Here is a 26588-nt window from a genome sequence, read left to right on the forward strand (position 1 = left end):
AAAAATGTAATTACAAAATTGAGAAGGGGTGTTATCCCCCGGGGGTGATGGCGCAACCCCAATTGTTTTCACTTTTGAACTTGAGGGTAAGATGAACCTAATTCCAAAATTTCATTCAATTCGGAGCACAGTAAAAAAATTCAGAGGTTATACCCTTTTTTCCTCTCCGTTTACTGCACTATTTGACTGACACTTAAAAATTTTAGAAAAACCAATTACGCAATAAGAAAACCCAAATGTGTATTAAACTACAACAAATTCATGAAAGGAGTGGATCGAGCAGACCAATATTTGTGTTATTACCTATATACAGAAAAACAGTAAAATGGTCGAAAAAAGTTTGTCTGTACCTCTTTAATTGCGCATTATTTAATGCATTCCGTACATGTCAATATTTCAGCACAGACCTTAAGAGTCCTCGATTCCACGACTTTTTATTGAAAGTATCCAACTCGTGGATAGAAGATCATGTACATGCTTCTGAGCAAAACTTGCCACTATATCGCATACTCCTAATCATGATCCGGTTGACAGACTTTCCGGTCACATAAGGCAACACCAACTTATACCTATTTCAGAAACTAATAAACGAAAAAAAAAGAAGAGCAACAAAGTTAATGTGCAAGTCTTGTGAAGTTGCGTTAAATCTTGGAGACTGTTTTGCTGCATATCATATGAAATAAAAATGCTAAGTACCAAAGAAAATGTAAATAAACTAATATATGAAACAAACTAATTTTGCATTTTTTGCGTATGTATATCTTCGAAATTTCATGAAAGTAGGGGAACAGGGTTGAGAACTTATGAAAACAAACGATGAGATTAGTAAAACTTAAAAACATATTTTCATTTCATTGTTATTCTTCTTTTATAATAAAATAACAAAACAAACCGGTGTAATGCTTCATTTCTGCTTTACCAAATAGGTTTATATTTGTTATTCACGCTTTTGGTAAGTGCATGTCAACAGTGTGTAGTGTAATGAATTGACTTTTTAATAAACATTGTGCCGGGCGTTTTCAGATGCTGGGAAAATTTATAACAGAGAGCATTTTGGACAATCTCAAGATATTTGAAATATTAAAAGTAAAGCTGTTCTACCATACGTTCAAATATAAGATTGACCAATCCAGTGCGAATAAAGGAAACGGTTATTTTTATACAACAAAGAAACGGGTGCGGAAGAAATTTCCTAGAAAAACATGATCTCCATTTAGTTATCCTTTACCATTTGCCACATAGTACAAAATGTGTAAAGTTCTTTTCAAGCAACTATTGTGCATCAACGTTATGACAGTTACGAATGCATAACAGAGCAACTTCATACAATTATACAAAATGAAGATGTTTATTTTTCAATTGCTTTAAATGAGAGCACTGGTAAAACAGATTCAGCACAAATTTTATATTTTATTCGTGCTGTCACTAAAGATTTTCAATGTTTCAAAGAATACTAGCGTTGGGGGTACACACTATCAGGAAGAACTCGCGGGGCCGATATTTTCGAAAACTAAAGAAGTATGCAATAAATTACAATTGAATGTAAGTAATTTAGTCAGTGCCTATGACCTTCTGGAGAGTCAGAAAAGAAGGATTTGTTGCATTGTTAAAAAAAAAAAAAAAAATTAAGAATATTGCGCAAAATCTACACACACATGCACACACAAATAGTCACGATTGCCTTTTTATGCATATATTAGTTTCAGTCGTAATACAACAGAAAATCCTGAAGGGCGATTCACATGTTGATGCGTTATCGTTAGAGCAAGGGCGAGCAACCTTTTTAACCCGCGGGCCAATTCGAATTTCAAAACTTGGTGGCGGGCCGCACATAATAATTTATATATATATATATATATATATATATATATATATATCGATTCAGCCGTTTTCAAGTTTTATTCGGACACTTGAAAGAGCGCTCCATTTTTATATATAAGATATATTATATCTTATATATAAAAATGGAGCGCTCTTTCAAATGTCCGAATAAAACTCGAAAACGGCTGAATCGATTTGGCCAGTCTTAGTCTTGAAAAATTCGTGCCAATCCAGAGATGGTCCAAAAGGTGAGATATTATTTCAAAATTGCGTAGAAACTTTACATTTTGAATTTGAAAATTTTTATAGAAGCGTACTTTGAATAAAACAATAGACGGTCGCTAACACGTGAAATGTCATACGATTTTGACAGATGATGTTCAATTACATTTAATAGAATGTTTTACGTGAATATTATTTAATTATGAATAAATTGTAGTAAATAGTTTGGTTTGCAGTTTTATTTATATATAAAAACGTTAGTAAACGGGCCGCAAGTGTTACTAGAAACTAAATATCAACTTTTTGAAATGTTAATATGAAAATGCACTTTTTGGCATATTTTTCTCAAACACCGTGCTCTGATAGATCTCATTTGTATAATTATATACTTATTAGTATTTATAAAACATTTTCTAGGTTATATTATTTTTTATTTAAGTTATTTATATTCAAAACCTAAATTTGGTATCGATCAAAGGGACATTTTGCCGAACAACATTTTTCCAGTTATAATTTCGTAGAATTTATCGAAGAATAGATAGTAATATATGAAGGTCGGGGTTAAAAAGGTTCACCAGCGATGTGTCAAAAACCAGTAAAGTTAAGCATCGTTTAACAAGGAATTGAAAATCAGAGGGAAAAAATGTATAAGCAGCTGTAACCTTGATTCTCATGACTTTGCTATCTGGAGATAAACTGTAATCTTTGAAAATTCATAATAAAAGTATTTTCTTCCGTTGGCAGTTTTTTTAGCATTAGTTAAAAGTGTAATTATTTGTAAAATACCCATAAAATTAAAATAAGACATTCAACCTGTTTGCCACCTGGCCGTTCCAAGTTAGGGTAAATGGGGTAAAAAGGTCTAGATAACAATTTTTTGAAAGACAGCAAAAATAAGCACATTTCTACAATGATGAAGTAACTGGCAGTTTTACTGAACGTAGTCAGATAATTGTTCGTTTGAAATGGGTTATTTGTGATATGATTGGTTTGCTTTTCATAATATAGTTTATATATGCTCAAAATCAAATTGGACCTTTGTGCCTCGCCCTGCTCTACTTTATACTTTTTATTAAATATACTTCAATTCATCGAATGTTACTTGAAACTTTTCAAAAAGCAGGTTAAAGAAGAAATACCTAATTCATTTTCTCTCTCCTCGCAGAAATTTGAAAATTTTGTATAAGCTCAGTAGTATTATTTACAATTATACACAAAATCCTGAATCAAAAAAGAATCTGAAAAACTTGAAACGTAATCAATATGTCGAAAGACCAAAAATGACTTGGATTGGATTATACCATGTTTTCTATAGAAAGTGTATAAAACTTCCAGTTTGATTGTATTGATAAGATATAGACAAACTAATGGGGTTTATAGCATTCAAACAACACATCCTCCTTATACACTTAAAGTATTAATATTTTTGATTCTCTAGAAATTGTTTAGAATATACCTTACTTAGCAAAACAACGTTTGCCGGGTCAGCTAGTCTTATATATAAAAATGGAGCTCTCTTTCAAAAGTCCGAATAAAACTCGAAAACGGCTAAATCGATTTAGCCAGTCTTAGTCTTGAAAAATTCGTGCCAATCCATAGAATGTCCAAAAGGTGAGAAATTATTTCAAATCCGCGTAGAAACTTTACATTTTTAATTTGAAAATTTTTGTAGAAGCGTAATTTAAATAAAACAATGGACCGTGGCAATTACGTGAAATGTCAAACGCTTTTGACAGATGATGTTCAATTACGTTTAATAGGATGTTTTACGCGAATATTATTTATTTATGAAAAATTTGTAGTAAGTAGTTTTGTTTGTAGTTTTATTTATATACAAAAACGTTAGTAAACGGGTCGCAAGTGTTACTAGAGACTCAAAATATAAACTTTTTTGATATGTTAATATGAAAATGCACTTTTTGGCATATTTTTCTCAAAAACGGTGCTCTGAAAGATCTCATTTGTATAATTATATACTCATTGGTATTTATAAAACATTTTTAGGTTATATTATTTTTTATTTGTGTTATTTAAATTCATAACCTAAATTTGGTATCGATCAAATGGACATTTTGTCGAATAACATTTTTCCAGTTATAATTCCACGGAATTTATCGCAGATTAGATAGTAATATATGAAGGTCCGGGATTAAAAAGGTCCATCACCGATGTGCCAAAAATCAGTAAAGTTAAGCATTGTTTAACAACAATATTTAAAAGTAGAGGAAAAAAGATGTATAGCCAGCTATAACCTTGATTAAAAGACTTTGCTATGGGGAGATAAACTGTAATCTTTGAAAATTCATAATAAAAGTATTTTCTTCCGTTGGCAGTTTTTTAGCATTAGTTAAAAGTGTAATTATTTTGTAAAATACCTTTGAAATTAAAATAAGACATTCAACATGTTTGCCACCTGGCCGATCCAAGTTAGGGTAAGTGGGGTAAAAAGGTCTAGATAACAATTTTTTGAAAGACAGCAAAAAAAAGCATATTTCTACAATGATGATGTAGCTGGCAGTTTTACTGAACGTAGTCAGATAATTGTTCGTTTGAAATGTGTTATTTGTGATATGATTGGTTTGCTTTTCATAATATAGTTTATATATGCTCAAAGTCAAATTGGACCTTTGTGCCTCGCCCTGCTCTGCTCTATACTTTTTATTAAATTTACTTTAATTCATCGAATGTTACTTGAAACTTTTCAAAAAGCAAGTTAAAGAAGAAATACCTAATTCATTTTCTATCTCTCCTCGCAGAAATTTGAAATTTTTGTATAAGCTCAGTAGTATTATTTACAATTATACACAAAATCCTGAATCAAAAAAGAATCTGACAAACTTGAAACGTAATCAATATGTTGAAAGACCAAAAATGACTTGGATTGGATTATACCATGTTTTCTATAGACAGTGTATAAAACTTCCAGTTTGATTGTATTGATAAAATATAGACAAACTAATGGGGTTTATAGCATTCAAACAACACATCCTTATGCACTTAAAGTATTAATATTTTTGATTCTCTAGAAATGGTTTAGAATATACCTTATTTAGCAAAACAACGTTTGCCGGGTCAGCTAGTATATATATATATATATATATATTCATATATATACCTATATATATAAATATATATATATATATATATATATATGTATACCTATTTAAAATCATAATATAAGGTAAAGTAAAAAAATTCATTATTTTTGCATCAGAATGAGGTCTTTAATTGGTATTAAAGTTGGAATTATCCGACTTAGGTCAATTTTGCACCTGACATATAACTGTGACAGTTGATTTTTACAAGCTTCCCTTGAAGCGAATTTTGCAACAGTAAAACCGTTCGTCATGGACAGGGATGATAATCGCGTGGTGCCAAGCCTGGACTAGAAGATGAATGCATGAAAACCTCTGAGCTTCTGGCAAGTCACTATTAAACACAATTTCTCTTCTATCGGACGATTCAGTTATTGAACAAACATTTGCGAGGTCAGAGTTTTTCCATAGAAAAGCAGTTCACGTCAGATTATACTTTGCCACTAAAACCCAGTGCTAGCTTGACCACTGTTTCCGCCGCTAATTTTCTTGCGATTCAGCAGCGATTCGCAGATGGAAATTAGGACCACAGAAAAACGTCCTGTGGCATCCATATATCGAGTTTCTTTTTGTATCCAGCCTTATAGAAGTGGTGCCAAACGGGTTTTTGTGTAATCCTTAGCTCTTAGACAAGCAAAATTGACTTTCATGGCGGTTGTAATCTATAATTATTTCGACATTTTCGATAAATGGCCATCCAATGCGAGTGCATCTTTGACTTCGAAATTACAGGAATGGAATTGAAGGCCCAAACAAAATTGATTACATCAATTACAAAACATCCAAAATGTTTTAGGACAAAATCTTATCTTTCTTATGCCGTCAGTAGGACTGGATTATAAATAAGTCTTTTACAACGCAAGATACATTGATTAATTTCTTTTTCTTCACCTGAGATGAAAATACTAAAGTAAAAAAGTGAATAACTCATATATAATTTTATTGCAACAAGACCAGAATAAAAATACAAAATTTGATAAATTTAATATTTTATATATAATTTTATTTCAACAAAAAAAGAATAAAAATATAAAATTTTAAAAGTAAATATTTCATATATAAATTTGAAAAATCCAATACTTTATATATAAATTTATTTCAACAAGAAAAGAATAAAAATATAAAATTTCAAAAAGTAAATACTTCATATATAATTAAATTCTAATAACAAAAATACAAAATTTAAACAAGTGATTATTTCATATATAATTTTATTGCTGACTAGAACTGACTAGAAAAGAACAACAATACATATTTAAAAAAATAAATATTTTATATGATTATCAGTGTATGTTAGGAGTATATATAAGAGATTAAACATAAGAGAAGTAGTTTAAAGCTAATGGGAAATTTGGCACTGCTTCTTTGATACAATCTGATCAATATCAGCCGGTATCGATGAAGTAGCAACACGTAAGCAGCTTTCTAATCGAGTATCACCTAGATTTGATCGGTGGTCATTCTTTACGAATTTCATAGTTGAAAATAATTGTTCGCACACATAAGTACTACCAAATAGCGACATCATTTTCATTGCATTTTTCTTCAGACACGGAAATTTCTCAGAGCTTATATGAAATTTATAGAAATTTTCGATGTTCACGGAGAAAAATACATTTTTCATTTCGGAATTATTCTGCAAATTGATTATTTCCATTTGGCAGTTCGCTTGTACTTCGTCAACATCAATGTTGAAGGGGGAAGAAAACATTTTTATTGACATAGCTATTTTCTCAGTTCTCAACATTTTGAAGAACCTCAATTGAAACTCGTTGATCAATATGTCTACATATTGAATATATTTTTGAGTATTGTTCGCATTTTCCTTTTCCAAATAAGGAAAATGAGACACATTATTTTGCAACAGATGTTTTCTCCACAATTTCAATTTGCATTCAAAGCATTGTATTTTGTCATAAAAATTGTGTATAAATTGTCCTTTGCCTTGAAGTTCCACATTGAGATGGTTCAGATGCTGCGTTATGTCGATAAGAAATGCAAAGTCGCACATCCATTCTTTATCATGAAAATGAGGAAAGGCATATTCCTTCTTCTCCGCGAACAACTCTATTTCGGTTTTAAGGTCATACACTCTTTTCAACATTGCAGTTCTACTCAGCCAGCGTACCTCAGTATTAAAAATTACATCACCATATTCACTTTCCAAATTATTGAGAAATTCTTTGAACTCACGGTGATTCAGCCCTCGTGACTTTATAAAATTTATCAATTTTATTACTGGGATCGTGACATGGGGTAAAGTTAATTTTTTTGCACACAAACTTTCTTGGTGTATCATGCAGTGGTTAATGAAGATTTCTTCACCTGTGGCATCCTTAATATCTTGAAAAAGCCTTCCCGCTACATTCATACTGGACATTGCTGGTGCCCCATCTGTTGATACACTGACAATTTTTTTTAGTGAAATTGAAAAATTTTCCAAGACAGACTTTAGTTTTTCATAGAGGTCTTTTCCGGTTGTAGCCCCTCGCATTGGTACCAGCGAACACAGTTCTTCAGTAATATTAAAATTGGTGTCAACTCCACGTATGAATATTGCAAGTTGGGCTGTATCGCTAATGTCGCAACTTTCATCCAGCGCCAAAGAACAATACTCAAATTGAGCAATGCGCTCACGAAGTGTTGCTGCTATATTCTCCGATAAGTCATCAATTCTTTTTGCAACTGTGAACCTGGATAAACTAATATTTGAGATAATATTAAGTTTATCAGGGAAAGCTATTTCTGCAACAGCTGTCAGACAATCTTTTACCATATCACCATCCGCAAAAGGTTTCATTTTTTTTGCCAGTATTTGGCTGATCACAAAACTAGCTTTTACAGCTGTATGTGATGAGATCTCTTGATTTTTAAAAATAGAATGTTGTTTTTTTAAGTTTTTTTCCTCTTGATTCACCTTATCTATCCGGAGCTGTCCTGTTAAATTTTTATATTTATCTTCATGTTTTGTTTTGTAGTGCCTTTTTATGTTGTATTCTTTCAATACTGCCACGGTCTCCGAACATAATAAGCATACAGCCTTATCCTTAACGATAGTGAAAAAATAATCGAATTTCCATCTTTCTTGGAAATTTCTGTGTTCATCAACAATTTTCCGTTTTTTTGTTTGCGTGTTCGACATACTGGTATGGATTAATTATTAATTATTAAAATAAATCTAATACTAATATTGATGTCATTAAAATAAATTTAATACTACCTTTTTAACTTCCCGTAGGGTAAGTTATTGTAATGGGCCGAAAATCGGAATTGAAAATTTTAACATTTCTCGACGTTTTGAAGGTTTCTGAACGTTTTGGCATACCTCAAAAAAATGGATGTGTGTGTGTGTGTATGTGTGTGTGTGTGTATGTATGTATGGATACAAATTTCCAGTCACGTTTTAGGGGGCACGGATCAACCGATTTGAATGGTTCAAAAAACATTCGATTCCTATTAATAGGGAAAAGAGCTGATTAGTTTTTGGCAAAGGCAGGTCCAGCCGTTTCGGAGATACGGAGCAAAGAGTGCAAAAAATAGAAATCGAATTTTTGAGAGAACGGAGTATCTGATTTGAATGATCTAAAAAACATTCAATTAGTAATGATTGGGAGAAGTGCTTATTAGTTTTTGGCAAAGGCAGGCCCAGCCATTTCGAAGATACGGAGCTAAATATGTAAAAAATGGCAGTTTTTGAGAGAACTAAGGGTCCGATTGAAATGATTCAAAAAACTTTCTGCTTCTCTTAACAAAATAATTGATTTTGGAAATTTTTTTTTTTTTTTTTTTTTTAGTTTTTTGTATATCGAAAATATTTCAAATTTTATTTTTAATTCTGACTATAGTTCTAATATACTTTACAAATAATTTCAACTCTGCAATTCAGTTTATATAATTCTCATAAATATTAGACAATGTTACAATATTTATAATAATCTATTTTAAAACATTCAGTATTCCTCGAACATTTCGTTACGGTACGGGAAGTTCCAGCAATTTGTCTTAAGGCACGATGCCATAATTGCCTCAAAACAGAATTCCACTTACAGCTAGTTAATAATAATATTGCAATCACGACTTTTAAAAAATCCAAAAATTAGTTAGCTGCAAGTCTCACTGCACTGATCCCGCTTACATCAATGAACCATGCCGCATGTAAACGAGCACGCATAGACCAACGCGTTGTATCCATGGGGGTACACCATAGACCTTATACAATTTCATGGACTGCTAGTCCCCATACATTTCTCAGGTACAAAAGTGTCAAAAGATGTTCTATGGTATAAGGGCATACGAGGGTAATTTCGCGGCCGAGATATGTCAAACGCGATCGCTTAAACGTCAAATAAAAGTCCGTGCTTTCGAAATTGTTGGGAAAATATTATATAATATACAATTTATGCTAAACTAATGAATGTAATAAACTATTTATTTATTTATTTATTTATTTATTTTAGTTATACAAAGTGTTAAAGGGAAATTAGAAAAAAAATAAAAAAATATTTAACATATAAAATTCACTGAAAATAAGAACAGTTGGCTAGAGCTATTATGGAAAATTAGAAAGAAATAATGAAATATTTGTTTAAATGTAATATATTTATTATTGGTGTTTAAAAAGCACAATTTTCGTATGAAAGTGGCGTACATGTTTATCAAGTTTGCTTTTTTATGTTCTTCATGGTGGATTCTATTTGTTAAGTACATTTTACCACAGACCAAACACATTTTAGAAGACATTTTACTTCTTATTAGATTTTGTCTGCTACTAACAATTTTAAAACGCGTATTTTTATCCTCTTTTAGGCAAAATAACGAGCGATCAAACATCTTGTGAACCCAAGTAACTGTAAAATTAAAGCGATCGAGAGCATTCGACTAATCTTGGTAAAGCTCGTGTTCGTATTTGACATATCTCGGCCGCGAAATTACCCTCGTATGCCCTCATACCATAGAACATCTTTTGACACTTTTTATGCGCTCAACTAGCAGTCCATGTATTGTATAAGGTCTATGGGGTACACCATGGCCGGTAATCTCGGAACAAACATCTGTAATCTCGTTTTTAGTTCCCTCTCCCTCGTTTGGAGCGCTGGTAGCGCTACAAAATGGGCTAAAGAAAATATTCTAGAATCTAATATGGCGGAATAATATTTTAGTGTCAAAGTGTCAAATGTTTGTTAAAAGTTTATAACAAATATCATGTCAAAGCGCGGTGTACAATAATGCGGAACATGAACAAATATGCGAAAATGGTGTATTTCCTGCAGAAAATGACGTAATATGTAAAATGATTAGTAAAATAACTGGAGCCCGGGCTGAGCACTGATGGCGAGAACTAGGTGAATAAGTTTTATCAATATGTACACAACAAAATACTCGCATCTATTACTAGAACTTCTGATATAATTTTTTATTGTAGCTCAATAACTGAGACATTTAACAGTATCAATGCTAGGAATTTTAAGGTTATAAATACAAGACACCCGTCTTACTAAATCCCTTTCTGGAAGGTATGTTATTGAAAAATTATTCTTTTTATAACACTTTTTTGTATTGTTCTGGCAAAACTGAAGATGGAAAACCGTCCCTGAAAGGTGAGTTATTTAAAATTTTTCATACTACAAATTAAGTTCGTAGCAAATGATTCTAGATATTTTTTTTCAGCAGAGGTTCTTAACTCAAGATATAAGCACTGCAGAGACCAGATATGCAAAAAACAAAATTTATACCATATAACAAATGTGTTGAGAAAAGAAGTCAGAAGGATAAATATACAAAAAAATATTGAGGCAGAAGTTACAAGAAAGTGTCAAATGTGCTGACAATTTTGCTTATCTCGCAGCAACATTAAATAAGAGGGCTCGTAATTTTATATTAAGTCAACTAAGAGAACATACAAAGAAGCGAAAAGGAAGAAAATTTACACTTGATGATAAAATTCTTGCTTTAACTCTGCATAAAATTTCTCTAAGAGGTTATTACTTTTGGAGAAAAATATTTGTTTTGCCTGCTCCTCAAACATTGAGAAAGTTGCTCTCAGCAATTCCTTTGTATAGTGATATTAATGAGACCCTTTTCCAAACATTGGGTTTAGCTATGGCACAGAAAAAATATGTGAATAGCAAAAACTGTATTCTGATGTTTGATGAAATATCATTATCATCTGCATTCTTTAACGACTGTAAAAACGATCATATTGTTGGTTTTCAGGAACTGGCAAATGGTAGAGAAAGTTTATTTTCTGATCATGCTCTTGTCTTTTTCAAATCAAATAGTTGATACTTGAACTGTATGCAATGCTCATATTTTTTGTGATTGTTTAATGAATGTGTTTTTTTAAATAAAATATATATATATATATAATCTATAGTAATATATAATGAAGTTGTTAAATGTTTTAGCAAATGTAGAAATTGTAAATAAGTGGCTACATCATGGAGTATATTTTGCTAAACAGTTTATTTCTGTTTATTATTGGTGATATTACATTTAACAGATGTCGAGAAGTATATAGATCATGAATTGTACAATAATTTACCGGATAACAGCAGAATAGTTTGCAAATGACATCCCCATATAGTAATTTATTTTAGTAAGCTGTTGATATGCTTTTCAGATAAAAGTAATTTTGGTTTTGTCCTTTAATTTATTGGCAAATGTGTTTGCATATAACTTTCTTGAACTTTTGCCAGTTACTGTTATGAGAACATAATGATTTCTTTTTCTTTGTGATAATGATGATAATGATATTTTGATCAACATTTAAAAGCAGATTAACGCAATGTGCAGAAAAGGTTTTCAGATAGAGACTATACATAGATTTAATGTAACTTATCATTATTTGATTGAGCACCAAGATGAATATAAACAGAGTTAATTTACAAGAATATCTTAGGCATAAATTTTATTCCTTATTTTCGAATATGTTTCTCTTTTTTGATTGCAATATAAATTTATGACCTTTTTGAATTGTTGTTGCTGGGATTTTAAGTTAACTTTTGAGCGCATGAAGAGAGTTATACATTTATGTACGTTTCTATGCTATTTGTGCATAGTTCATAAAGCTCACTAATCGTCATACATTTATGTGCAATTTAAATATATATATATATATATATATATATATATATATATAAATGTGTACATGTACATTTCTATGCCATTTGTACACAGTTTATAAAGCTTAGTAGCATCTATTGTATATATATATATATATATATATATATATATATATATATATATATATATATAAAGAAATATGTGAGTGAGTTCTTGAGGGCGATACATCAAACAAAGAAAAGCCAAAGATTTATAAAATAATCTTTATTTCCAAACGTTTCGACATTCAATTTAATGTCATCATCAGTGGATCTAAAAACAGTATGAAAATTAGTAAATCTAGGTAATTATATGTGGATTGGTAAAGTAACTATACAATAAGGGGAAAATTAACAAACAGCAACACTTAACAACAAACCAAATATAAAAGATAGGAAAGGTAGTAGAGACTAGAATTAAATAAATAATTAAAAAATATAGGCAAAAATATCTAAGTACACTCATATAAACCTACGCATATATACATATATATACATACACATATACACACATATACAATATATATATATATATATATATATATATATACATGCATATATACATATACACACATATGATATACAGATACAACAATATATACCTATATATGTACACATATACATGTACGACTATACAAATATAAATATACGCATATACATATATGCAACGTGCATGCATATTCACAACGACGTACATGTACATGTATGAAACATACATATACTTATACCTATCTATGTAACTATAGCTATACACGTATACACATACATATACGCATAAACATGTATATATACATATATACACATATACATATATATACATATACATATATATACATATATATATATATATATATACATACATATATATATACACAATACATACATATACATATGTACATAAATGCTCACAAATCTATATATATATATATATATATATATATATATATACATACATACATATATACGCATATACAAATACATGCATACACATATACACATGTATATACATACAAACATACATGTTTGTAAGTAATATACATATATATATACACATATACATACAAATACACACACATATATATATATATATATATATATATATATATATAAACATACAATATATGTAAACTCGTATATATGTAAAGCAAACAAAATATTTATGAAGATGGATAATACATATAAAATACAAGTGGACTTACATGACGTTGGTTGGTTACATATAGAGAAGTGTACACAGCACTAGAGATTGGCACTAACATTTATACAACTAACTTGTCAACACTATGCATTTTTTATAATTTTTTGTATGATGTAAACAGAAGAATGATAGTTTTATTGAACAAAAATGTAAGTAGAATTATGTAATTTCTGCCACGACTTCTGTACTTTGCGAGTACCGAGGCATGTATAAACGCCAACACGTGTTTTGAGAGATTTTTAAGGGTCATTCCAGGATTGTTATGGGCGGGTAGGTAGAAAATGGTCGGAGTTGAAACTAGTAATGTTAGGCTAGGTTTGTATGGTTAGAATTAGGAGAAAAAAATTGGAAATGTTATTTAGTATTACTAGGTAGTTATACTAATAACTCAAATATCTAAAATAAAATTTTTTTAAGGTTTATTCAAAATTTGCTATGCATGGGTAGGTAAAGCTCGGGTATCAAGGCCGAAGTTAAACTAGGAAGTGTTGGCAAGGTTAGTAAGGTCAGAATTAGTTTTGTTCAGAGGAGATAAATTTGGAAACATTATTTAGTATTACTTTAGTATATATATATATATATATATATATATATATATATATATATGCACATACACAGTGGATAATATATACATTTACGTACGTTTCTATGCTATTTGCGCATAGTTTATGAAGCTCACTAATCGTCATATATTTATGTGCAATTTATATATATATATATATATATATATATATATATATATATATATTGTAGAGTTTCGAACAAGAATCCAAAAATAATACAAAATAAAAAACAAGAAAAGTTTTAAAAAAACAATTTCTTTAATTATTTGTTTATTGTCAACGTTTCGGAGCTAGGTACGTTCCATCTTCAGGACATCTGTCAAGAAACATGATCTTGATGAGATTTAAGCAAACAATATGTTTAGGAATAGAAAATAGATTTTTCTTAAATAATAAATTAATTGTAACAAGTAATAATGTACAGAAATATGATAATATGATCAAAAAGAAAATGATAAAAATAAATGAGTGGATTATCAGAACAGGATATTAAAAATGATAGAAATTTTTTTGAAAGTTATGGAAAATTTTTTAAGAAAGGCTTAATGATAAAATTGAATTAATTACCTGTATGTTTGAATATACGTTAGCACTTTTTCACTAAACAAGAATTTTTGACAAAAAATGAATTTGTGAGTTATTTTTCCGCCGAATAGTTAACTTTTGTAAATCAAAATTACTAAAAGTGTTGTCTTTTTTTTAAATTATTATTTGAAAACAAATAATATTGTATTCGATGTTGTACTATTGGCTTTTGGAAACGAACTAAATTGTATTTGCTAGTTCATATGTAACACGTGTAAACACTTGAAACGAGAACTGTGAGATTGTATGTGTGTGTTTTTTCATGTTAGGGTGTAAATACTTAAATTATTGAACTTAAAAGGAAGTCGATATTAATTGTTTGTCAAAAAGTGTAAAAAATTTAAATATGAGTCATGTAATAGGTTGTGATCTGATCTAATGTTGACACTGTTAGAAACATTTATGAGAATGAGACAACTCTCCGCGAATAACCTTCTAAAGATGCAACTTTCATGATATAAAATCTTTGGAGTGAAATTAAATGAATGGGCGTTTTCTATAGAGTGTTGTACTAGGGTACTTTTGAAATTTTTTTGTTTATGGTGGACCACACTTAGTTCATGTTGTCTCATTCTCTTGTGTACATATTGGGAGGTTTGTCCAATATATTGAAAAGCACAGTCATTACAAGAAACAGAATATACTACATTAGTATTGAGATTGGATGGGGTAGGGGATTTAATGTTCGTAAAGAATTGGTTGAAGGAGTGTAGGGATGAGCCTGATACTAAAATGTTTTCTTCTAACAAAATTTTGGCAAAATAATAATATAAATCTTCAACGTATGGTATGCTGCAGTAAATAAGATTGGTGTTTTTGATGTTGGTACTGGTATTGGGAGAATTAATTTGTGTTTTTAAGAAAGTTCGTCTTTTTTGAATAACTGAATAAATGAGATTTTTTGGGTAACCATTTTCAATTAGAGTTATTTTTACTAGGGATAAATTTTGTGGATGGAAAGTTTGGTGAGACAACAAAATAGCATGGTCTGTAAGGGAAATAATAGTGTTTATCTTATAGTTTCTGGGACAGTATGAGGAATAGTGTAAGTATCTACCCGACCAAGTAGTTTTTCTATACCAATTTGTTCGAATAAAGTTATTAGTGTTGTAAACGGATACATCCAAGAAATTAAGCCTGTTGTTATTTTGTAGTTCATGTGTGAAAATTATATTATTGTTAAAATTATTGAAGAGATCTAGTACTGTGTTTATATGATTTTTGTTAATGATAAAAAAGTGTCATCTACATATCTAATATAAAAGTTAATTTGAAATTTTAAAGTTGAGAAAACGGAAATTTCTAGTGTTTGTAAAACTAAGTCGATGATTCCGGGAGATAAGGGACATCCCATAGCTGCGCCTTTAATTTGAGAATAAATTGCCATTGCCAAGACAACTTTTATTCTCAAATTAAAGGCGCAGCTATGGGATGTCCCTTTTCAATATATTGGACAAACCTCCCAATATGTACACAAGAGAATGAGACAACATGAACTAAGTGTGGTCCACCATAAACAAAAAAATTTCAAAAGTACCCTAGTACAACACTCTATAGAAAACGCCCATTCATTTAATTTCACTCCAAAGATTTTATATCATGAAAGTTGCATCTTTAGAAGGTTATTCGCGGAGAGTTGTCTCATTCTCATAAATGTTTCTAACAGTGTCAACATTAGATCAGATCACAACCTATTACATGACTCATATTTAAATTTTTTACACTTTTTGACAAACAATTAATATCGACTTCCTTTTAAGTTCAATAATTTAAGTATTTACACCCTAACATAAAAAAACACACACATACAATCTCACAGTTCTCGTTTCAAGTGTTTACACGTGTTACATATGAACTAGCAAATACAATTTAGTTCGTTTCCAAAAGCCAATAGTACAACATCGAATACAATATTATTTGTTTTCAAATAATAATTTAAAAAAAAAGACAACACTTTTAGTAATTTTGATTTACAAAAGTTAACTATTCGGCGGAAAAATAACTCACAAATTCATTTTTTGTCAAAAATTCTTGTTTAGTGAAAAAGTGCTAACGTATATTCAAACATACAGGTAATTAATTCAATTTTATCATTAAGCCTTTCTTAAAAAAATTTTCCATAACTTTCAAAAAAATTTCTATCATTTTTAATATCCTGTTCTGATAATCCACTCATTTATTTTTATCATTTTCTTTTTGATCATATTATCATATTTCTGTACATTATTACTTGTTACAATTAATTTATTATTTAAGAAAAATCTATTTTCTATTCCTAAACATATTGTTTGCTTAAATCTCATCAAGATCATGTTTCTTGACAGATGTCCTGAAGATGGAACGTACCTAGCTCCGAAACGTTGACAATAAACAAATAATTAAATAAAGAAATTGTTTTTTAAAAACTTTTCTTGTTTTTTATTTTGTATTATTTTTGGATTCTTGTTCGAAACTCTACAAAATATACACAAATCCAAGACTCTACCATTCAATATATATATATATATATATATATATATATATATATATATTACAGTACACATTATATATGTGTATATATAATATATACATTTATACAAATATATAATATATACATTTATGCAAATTGCATATCTTATAAATATGTATAATGTAACATGTCATTGTTGAAATTATACGCTTTTTTATATTCAATTTTGGTTTTTTAATTTAAAAAAAAAATTGAATTCAAACGGTCTATATAATATTGGTGCATTTCTTCAGCATTTTATATTCGCACCCATGGTCGACGCTGGCGCCATCTACATTGGGAGAGGAAAACTAACCCGGGCAAATTGACAGTTTTAACCGAAAAACGCGGCAACGAAACATGGCCCGAGAGAGCGATCTATATACTCTTCTTTTATCTATGGGGTACACTCAGAATAAATGTGCTTTACGCTTACGCTGTTTATCAACTGTCACAGTCACCGCGCAAAGAATTAACTAGTGGGGCGCATGGCATCGTGCCTTAAGGCAAATTGCTGGAACTTCCCGTACCAAAAATTATTTTTTTTTGAAAAGATTAACATTTTTTAAAAAAAATTACTCTGAAAAAAATAGATTTTTGAGGAACTATATAAATTTTTGACAAAAACTAACATTTTGTTGAAAAATTTATTTTGAAATATTTTGGAAATTCTGAACTTTTTTTCAAAGCAATCGTACTGCTTTAATGCATAGAGACTAAATATCGAAGCGCGTAAGCGCCGCGTCGCTGTCTAACGCATAAGCATTGGTACGGAACCCATAGAAATGTTAACAAAATGTATACTTATTGTTAAAATCTCTATAAAATATCTGATAATTTGATGTGCATATGTCTAATGTCTAATGATTATTGTTGACCGCCAAATGTTATTTTTTTTTACCTTTTTTTACTAGATCTCCGAAACCGCTAGACCTATTTTCATGAAAATTTGATCAAATCTTCATCTTGATAATGCAAGTAAAATGTTTTTGAATTATACAAATCGGACGCTCCGTTCTCTTAAAAACTGAGTTACCGTTTTTAGCCCTTTTTGCCCCATATCTTCGGAACGGACGTGCCTTTGACAAAAACTAATCAGCACGTCTCCTTATCAATACGAATCGAATGTTTTTTGAATTATTCAAATTGCTTCATCCCGGTTCCCGAAATCGTCGACGAAAATTTGTATCACACACACATACACACACATACATCAATTTTCTAAGGCATGCCAATATATTCAGAAACCTTTGAAACGAAAAGATATATAAAAATTTTCATTTTCGATTTTTGTGCGATTACTATAACTTACCCTACGGAAAGTTAATTATAAATAAATCAATTTATCATCTCCAGAACATTAACAATCGTCATTTCATTTCGAATCAAATTTCAAAAAAAAAAAAAAATTTCCACAAAATTGAAAAAGTGCTCCTGCATAGTCACAGTCTAAACGCATTTGCAAATAATTCTGTGCGACATTTTCACTTATACTGTGCTTAGCTTGGCGGCATTTTCACATTTTTCAATAATTTTCACAAAATTGAAAAAGTGCCCCAGTACATAAACAGTCTAAACGCACTTAGGTAAACATTTGTACCAGAGTGGCGCTTAGACTGTGCTTAGCTTGGGGGATTTTTTGAAAAAAAAAAAGAAACAAAAATTTTTTTTTTTCCAAAATCAATTATTTTGTTGAAACAAGCAGAAAGTTCTTTAAGTAATTTAAATCGGACACTTATTTCTCTCAAAAACTGCCATTTTTTTAACATTTAGCTCTGTATTTCCGGAACCGCTGGGCCTACCTTTGCCAAAAACTAACCAGCACATCTCCCTATCAATAGGAATCGAATGTTTTTTAAACCATTCAAATCGGTTGATCCGTTCCCTCAAAAACTCGCTTTCTATTTTCTGCACTCTTTGCTCCATATCTCCGTAACGGCTGGACCTGCCTTTGCCAAAAACTAATCAGCACATCTCCCTATCAATAGGAATCGAATGTTTTTTAAACCATTCAAATCGGTTGATCCGTGCGCCCGAAAACGTGGACGAAAAAAAGCGGACATACAAAACACACACACACACACACACACACACACACATCCATTTTTTCTGAAGTATGCCAAAATGTTCAGAAACCTTCAAAACGTCGAGAAATGTAAAAATTTTTGATTTCGATTTTTGGACGATTACTATAACTTACCCTACGGGAAGTTAAAAAAATATAATAGCAAGGCGGCCGTGTTATATATATATATATATATATATATATATATATATATATATTTATCTATGTTTTTATTGCATATTTAATCAAGTTGCCGACAAGTGAGTAACTTGTCTATGCATTGTGTACTATATATGATAAAATAAAAAATACTATACTTGATAAAATATATAAAACTCTAAAATTTTAAAAATGCTTGGCGGGCTGTAGAAAACCACTCCGCGGGCCGCATGCGGCCCGCGGGTTGCTCATCCTTGTGTTAGAGTAAGTTTTGTTGTAACTTGAATGAGTCGAAATCGCAAAATGGCTTCAGAAACTGTTTTTTTTTTATTTATATTATATATATTTATATACAGAATATTATAGAATATAATAACATGTAACGTAATTACGGTACATGCTTTTTTTAATTTTTAATTTTTAACCTTTATAATTGAGTTTGAAGTAGTCACTTACAAACTTTGTTTTCGCGAGAAAATCCGAGTTGATGATATTACATTTTCTCTAGTCTCAACTAAAGATGCTGCAGGAATGTTGAGGACATTCTCTTCATTACAAGATATACCTGTGGAGGAGGTGTTGATCTTGTTTACGGGTAAATTGAATTAAATTATATAATGAAACCGAAAATGTAATTCATGGTATAAACATAAACTAAATTCTGATTATCACTTATCAAATGCAAAAATAATTGTAATGTAAAATTCTAGTCTTCTAGTGATTCACAAATCAGCTTGTAACATGTGTAGTCTAGGGATACACTTTAATTGTGATGAAAGTGTATTTTCACAAACTTTATCGCCAGGAGCTTTAGAAAGTCCTAATTTGAAATATTTAATGTAAACTTTGTAAACTGCACAAAATATATAAAACTTATACAAAAGAAAATAAAATACTGTCAGCATAAGATAACCAAAACTCTCTATATGAGAATGAGATATAAAATTACAATCTTTTCAAAAATCTATTTAAAGATATATTGATTAACAATCGATAATTAGAGTCATTAAACTTTAAATTAGAATCATCTGCAGCTTTAATAATATCAACGAGGATAGACAGAGTCATGTCAAAATATGACATGTCAGACGACGCTCGGGCAGTGGATATGATCATTGGACGAACGTTCACAGAATTCATTCACTATGTCATTTATAGAAACTATGCCAAGTGCACAAGAGGGGTATTGACTACAAAATTGCAACAATATCCCTTTTGAAAAATGTGTTGACGTCGCCAAAGAAAAGATCTGCACTCATCTACACAATATCGAAACGCAAACAAACTGTTACAACCACTTGTGAATGAGAATATAAACCAAAGGCTTAAAAAAATTGACCTGCTGACCTGACCAAATAATCACTGTCTGCCATTCTTCATGGATAGTTACTCAACGGAGGCATCCCAACATATTTATTTTCTTTCAGTATGCAAAAAAATACATAAAATTTTTATAAATCTCATGCTGGAAGTACGTATGTGTGCCAACAATTTCATTACTTAAATTAATTACATTAATTAAAATAAAAAGGTCCACAAAAGAAAAGTCGCTGAAAAACTACATACAACTCCAAATATTCACCGTCCTATTTCATAATAGTAATTTTTGTAGTCATTCTCATTTATATACCACATAGTTATACATTCAAAATTAGGTAGTTATTTTTTATACTAATAATTTGCTAGAAATATTTCTTGTGGGGTCATCTAGTATATAAATAATAGTGCAACTCGTCATAAAATTTTCAAAAGATTGCTGGCCTTTGATTTACACCATGTAACAAATGTATTTAGAAAGAAATTAAGAAGAATAAATACACAAAAAAAACATTGAGGCAGTAGTTACAAGCAAAACTGGAATATAATGAACATTTTTCTTATCCACCAGCAACATTAAATACGAGAGTTCATCTTTTTCCTTAAAAGCATAAAACATCACTGGTTGCATTTTACTTATCGAATGGAGTTGTGAATATCATTAATTTGAAATGTATTGTTGTAGATGACGGAAGAAAACTATTAAGTATTGGTCTAAATGTTATAGTAATAGTTTGAAATCAGTTTGCTGCTAATTGCAAAACTATAAATGTGCTTCTTCAATAGATACCGAGGAACTATATAAAACACGAAATCTCGTCTGGAATAAACTTATATTTGAAATAGATGGCCGGTTATGATATAACTCTTCTGTATGATCCTCCACAATAGCTAAACTAAGAAATAACTTTAGATTTATAGATCAAAAAGGGGAGGCATGTTGGAAAGATATCAGATTATTATGACTTTTATAACAATTTTGTATGTTTTGCCATTGCACTACTTTAACAAACATCTCGATGGAACAAAAATACAAAATGAAGGTTAACTTTGCAGCACAAGTATTTCAAAACTTGTAGCTCTTAGACTTCAATATTTCAATGTACATTCTCATGAAACAAATGTGAGCACTACTTCAGAAGGTACTGATAAACTATTGGAGTTCATGAATTGTCTTTTTGATAATGTCAATTATTTAGCTCATTTTCCAACAATAATAATTCTGTTCTGGTTCAATGCATTTCATTAAACCTTATATTACATCACAACCGTTATGAAAACTTCTACGTTATAAAAAAAAATTGAATTAGAACTATAGATGATTTGGAACATATTTGTGAAAAATTAATTGATTTAATTATTTGCATATGCAAAATTCACGTATAATCTGGATAAATTTTATAATAGCAATTAAAATATTTTTTTGATATTTCACAATATAAAAAATCAGCTCCGATAATGAGTTTACCAATTATGTTAATTCAGATCAATTTTCAAAGCGCCGTATAGACTTGAGAAGAATTATTATTTTGGTATTCAGCATTATTGTATCAGCATCATTCAAATAATTAATAATAAACACTTACCTTAATATTTTTAGTTTTCATTGACATGCAGTAATATTACTCAAACCTGAGGAGCTTTCTATGCAACTCAAAAAACATCATGTTCACTTCGAAACCAACATCCATTAACAATTCGGTGCGTATATTTTTTATCATCTTGGCAAATATCTGAAAACAAATATCTTTGAAATTTCACATAAACACATTAATACATGTATAATTTATTAATATAATTCATGGATCGTAATTCATAAAGTATACGATCTCCATTGCTGTTGACAGAAACATAACAGATCAACACAATTTATTGAACACTGTTAATATAATTAATTGATTTATAATAGTATTGTGTTATAAAAAAACGTTATAAAGAATCGAAAGAACCACGAGCAACGAACTGAAGTGACAGAGTGTTTCTCCTTTGCCTCGTGTCATATCGAAAAGGCGGGAAACCAAAACAGAATGCGCGTCTACACAGACAAAGATTTACGGCGAAGGTTGATATTATTGACATTAAAAAACAACTAGCACGACTCGCGGCAAATGGCGCATACTGTCAATTGAATTGAGCACTCTTTTTTGATTTTGCTTAAAATAAATCTTAGTGTTCAAAATTTTGATAAAAAATATTTCTAATTTCAAATATGCACCATCATTAATTATTTTAATAGGAAGAAAAACTACTTATTATATTATTCTCTTCTGTACTACCTCAATCTTTGCAATTATGATCTAATAAGTGACTGCCCTTTGCAGAAACTTAATTCTGAAACAATGTGCATTGATTGAGTTGCTTAAAAAGTTAGAAATTCTTAAGAATATAGAAAAGAAGCATATAAAATAATATAATTTCACAACGTAGTTGTATATACTTCGATTTTTTCGAACCATTCGATCTATGAATTAATGTCACGAAAATTTTGTCAAAATCAAATAAAAAAAATGATTATATTTGTCAAACATCTGTACGACAAACAACATTTCATAAACCCATTTACTACGTAAACAATTAAAAATGAAATTAAACCATGTAGCTTAATATTATGTGTTGTGTTTTTTCCTGGTGTAATAGTGGATTTTTATAAAATGAATAAAACTGTGGAAGAGATAACATTATATGAAATATGGCAATATAATCAAAATGAAAATAAATGAGTGTATTATAACGAAATATAAGAAAAAAATTTAAAGGCAATTAGAGAAAACAAAATTAATTAGCTGTATGATCGATCATACACTAACATTTGGTCACTAAAAACAATTTTATTAAAAGCTGTGTTTTTATTAACTTCTTTTCAGACGAGAAATGAATTTTGTAATTATTTTATTTATTAGTTTCCAACTATTAGTTATTATGTTTTTTCGAGTTTGCCATGTGAAAAAATTTCCTCGATGTTATGGTTTTACGATTTGGTATCAAACCGATTATTATATGGATAAATTTTAAGGAGAAACACTTGACGTAAAATCTGCGTGTATGTGTATGTGTTGCTTTTATTTATCAGGGTGTAAATACTTGAACTTTTGATCCTAAAGTAGACCTTGATATATTATGAAGTACAGGAACAGAAGGGTAAATTTCGAAAACAAACAGACGTAAATATAGTACCAAGAAGAAAGAAAACATGTAATGCCTACAAAAGAAGTTGTTTAAATATATTTAACATGCATTAGTCAAAACCTCAACCTGAAAATGAAACAATATCGAAGAACAACAAATATACATACTCACTTAACAATCATAAATAAGCGGCACAAATATAAATATGAAATTCACAAGTAAATGCAGAATAAAATGCTGTCAAAGTTCTTTGCTTTATTCACAAATAAAACTAATAAGGTTAATGATTGATTCATCAAAATACTAACCTGTAAGCCTGTAAATAATTATATCACCAATTAAGGTAATTCATCGTCAATTAAAGCACTGAATTTAAACAAAATAGAATTAATATCCAAAACAGACATGTGGAAATAATCCGAAGCACCGAACGCATAGACCTTATACAATTTCATGGACTGCTAATCCCCATACATTTCTCAAGTAAAAAAGTGTCAAAAGATGTTCTATGTATAAGGGCAAACGAGGGTAATTTCGCGGCCGAGATATGTCAACTCGATCGCTTGAACGTCAAATGAAAGTCCGTGTGTTCGAAATGTTGGAAAATATTATATAATATACATTTATGTTAAACTAATGAATGTAATGAACTATTTATATATTTATTTATTTATTTTTAGTTATACAAAGTGTTTAAGGAAAATAAAAAAAAAATTAAAAAAAATTTTACATATTATAAAATTCACTGAAAATAAGAACAGTTGGCTAGAGCTATTATGGGAAATTAGAAAGCAATAATGAAATATTTGTTTAAATGTAATATATTTATTATTGGTGTTTAAAAAGCACAATTTTTGTGTGAAAGTGGCGTACATATTTATCAACTTGCTTTTTTTATGTTCTTCATGGTGCATTCTAATTGTTAAATACATTTTTGCGACAAAGTTGATAAGGTCATGATAGTGCTGGACAAATTGCTGGAAATGGCTTGATCTAAAAAAATGTGCAAGTCCCAAGTCATTCAACTTTCGGAGAATCGTGCTTTCATATGAACTTTTGTACATTAATTTAAAGAATTCCGAATTAGGGTTTCTATATATAACATAATTTAAAACTTTCATCGGAAGAATATGAAAGATATCCTCGATTTTGTATATCGATGAATGTCGAATTTCCCGGAATACTTGCGAAGCATTCAGAACAGGTTTTACTGCAATCAGGAACTTTACCACAGACCAAAACATTTTAGAAGACATTTTACTTTTAACAATTTTAAAACAGGTATATTTTTATCCTCTTTTAGTTTAAACATCCGAGCGATCAAACATCACGTGAACCCAAGTAACTGTAAAATTTAAGCGATCGAGTGCATTCGACTAATCTCGGTAAAGCTCGTGTTCGTATTTGACATATCTCGGCCGCAAAATTACCCTCGTATGCCCTCATACCATAGAACATCTTTTGACACTTTTTATGCGCTCAACTAGCAGTCCATGTATTGTATAAGGTCTATGACCGAACGACATAAATTCGACGAAAAATACCGAAGTAACCCACCCGAAGAACGAATGGAAGGGTATCGGCACACTACCATAAAGCGACGCACGATAGTCGGAATAATAAAACTTTAGCATTATTTAAAATAAGAATATAAAAGTGCGCCCACACACCTAACGAACGAACACGAACGAACATGACGAACAAGAAAATATAAAGAAGAACGAACATGACGAACAAGAAAATATAAAGAAAACGAACACGAACACAAACGAACGCGAACAATTCCAAACAAACGCCTCAAAGCAGTAGGGCTTGAATCTTTTTATTCGAGGGGATGTACCGTGAAACGATTTATTATTTAAAGTGGCGGGAAAGCGAAAAATTATTTAAAGTCATCAAATTTACAAGATTTGTCAATAACAGCAATATCTTATAATAAACATAACATAAACTAATGCAGGACGGCACATTTTAACATCAAAAGAGAAAAATGTTTGTCTACATTCGTGGTAGCGTCCACACTGCGCATATGAGTTCAAACATGAACAAACAATTCTCTTTGATGTACCGACAAGTTGCGGAACATTGCTCGCCATGTATGCTTGTGTTTGTTCGTGTTCGTTGTGGCGTCCACACTATGCTCGTTGCCGTTCGTTCTTGTACGCAATTCTTGCTTGTTCATGTTCGTTCGTTAGGTGTGGACGCACCTTAATACGGACGTTTCTCTCCCGATTTTACGATGTGTGTATGTGTATGTGTATGTGTGTGTTTTGTATGTCCGCATTTTTTCGTCCATGTTTTCGGGCACACGGCTCAACCGATTTGAATGGTTCAAAAAACATTCATTCCTATTGATAAGGTGATGTGGTGATTAGTTTTGGCAAAGGCAGGTCCAGCCGTTTCGGAGATACGGAGCAAAGAGGCAGGAAATAGAAATTGAGTTTTTGAGAGAACGGAGTATCCTATTTGAATGATCCACAAAACATTCAATTGGTAATGTTTGGAAGAAGAGGTGATTAGTTTTAGGCAAAGCAGGTCCAGCCATTTTGAAGATACAGAGCTAAATGTAAAAAATGCAGATTTTGAGAGAACAAAGCATCCAATTTGAATGATTCAAAAAACTTTCTCGTTGTTATGACAAAATAATTGCTTTTGGAAAAAAAATTAATGTTCAATTCATTTTATTTTTTGAATTTTTTGGATTTTAAATTTTATTTCAAGAAAAATATGTTATAGAATCGTAATTTTTACATCCATACTTTTGACTATAACCCTAGCTTTCATTCAGTGGAAACTAAAAATAAAATTCAAACTGAAACTATTGAATTGGATGTGAAAAAATAATAATA

General features: G+C 30.2%; 1 protein-coding gene across 1 annotated transcript; it reads right to left on the reverse strand.

Moving 5' to 3' along the window:
- Positions 1 to 6477: 6477 nt before the first annotated feature.
- LOC113381251 (general transcription factor II-I repeat domain-containing protein 2B-like) lies at positions 6478 to 8280 on the reverse strand. Its single transcript, XM_026620213.1, has one exon. It carries the CDS (start codon positions 8278 to 8280, stop codon positions 6478 to 6480), a length of 1803 nt encoding a protein of 600 aa, XP_026475998.1.
- Positions 8281 to 26588: the final 18308 nt, after the last annotated feature.

This window comes from Ctenocephalides felis, unplaced genomic scaffold (genome assembly GCF_003426905.1).
Source record: "Ctenocephalides felis isolate EL2017-DRISC unplaced genomic scaffold, ASM342690v1 CF-g0.4_SCAFFOLD_02745, whole genome shotgun sequence".
NCBI lineage: Eukaryota > Metazoa > Arthropoda > Insecta > Siphonaptera > Pulicidae > Ctenocephalides > Ctenocephalides felis.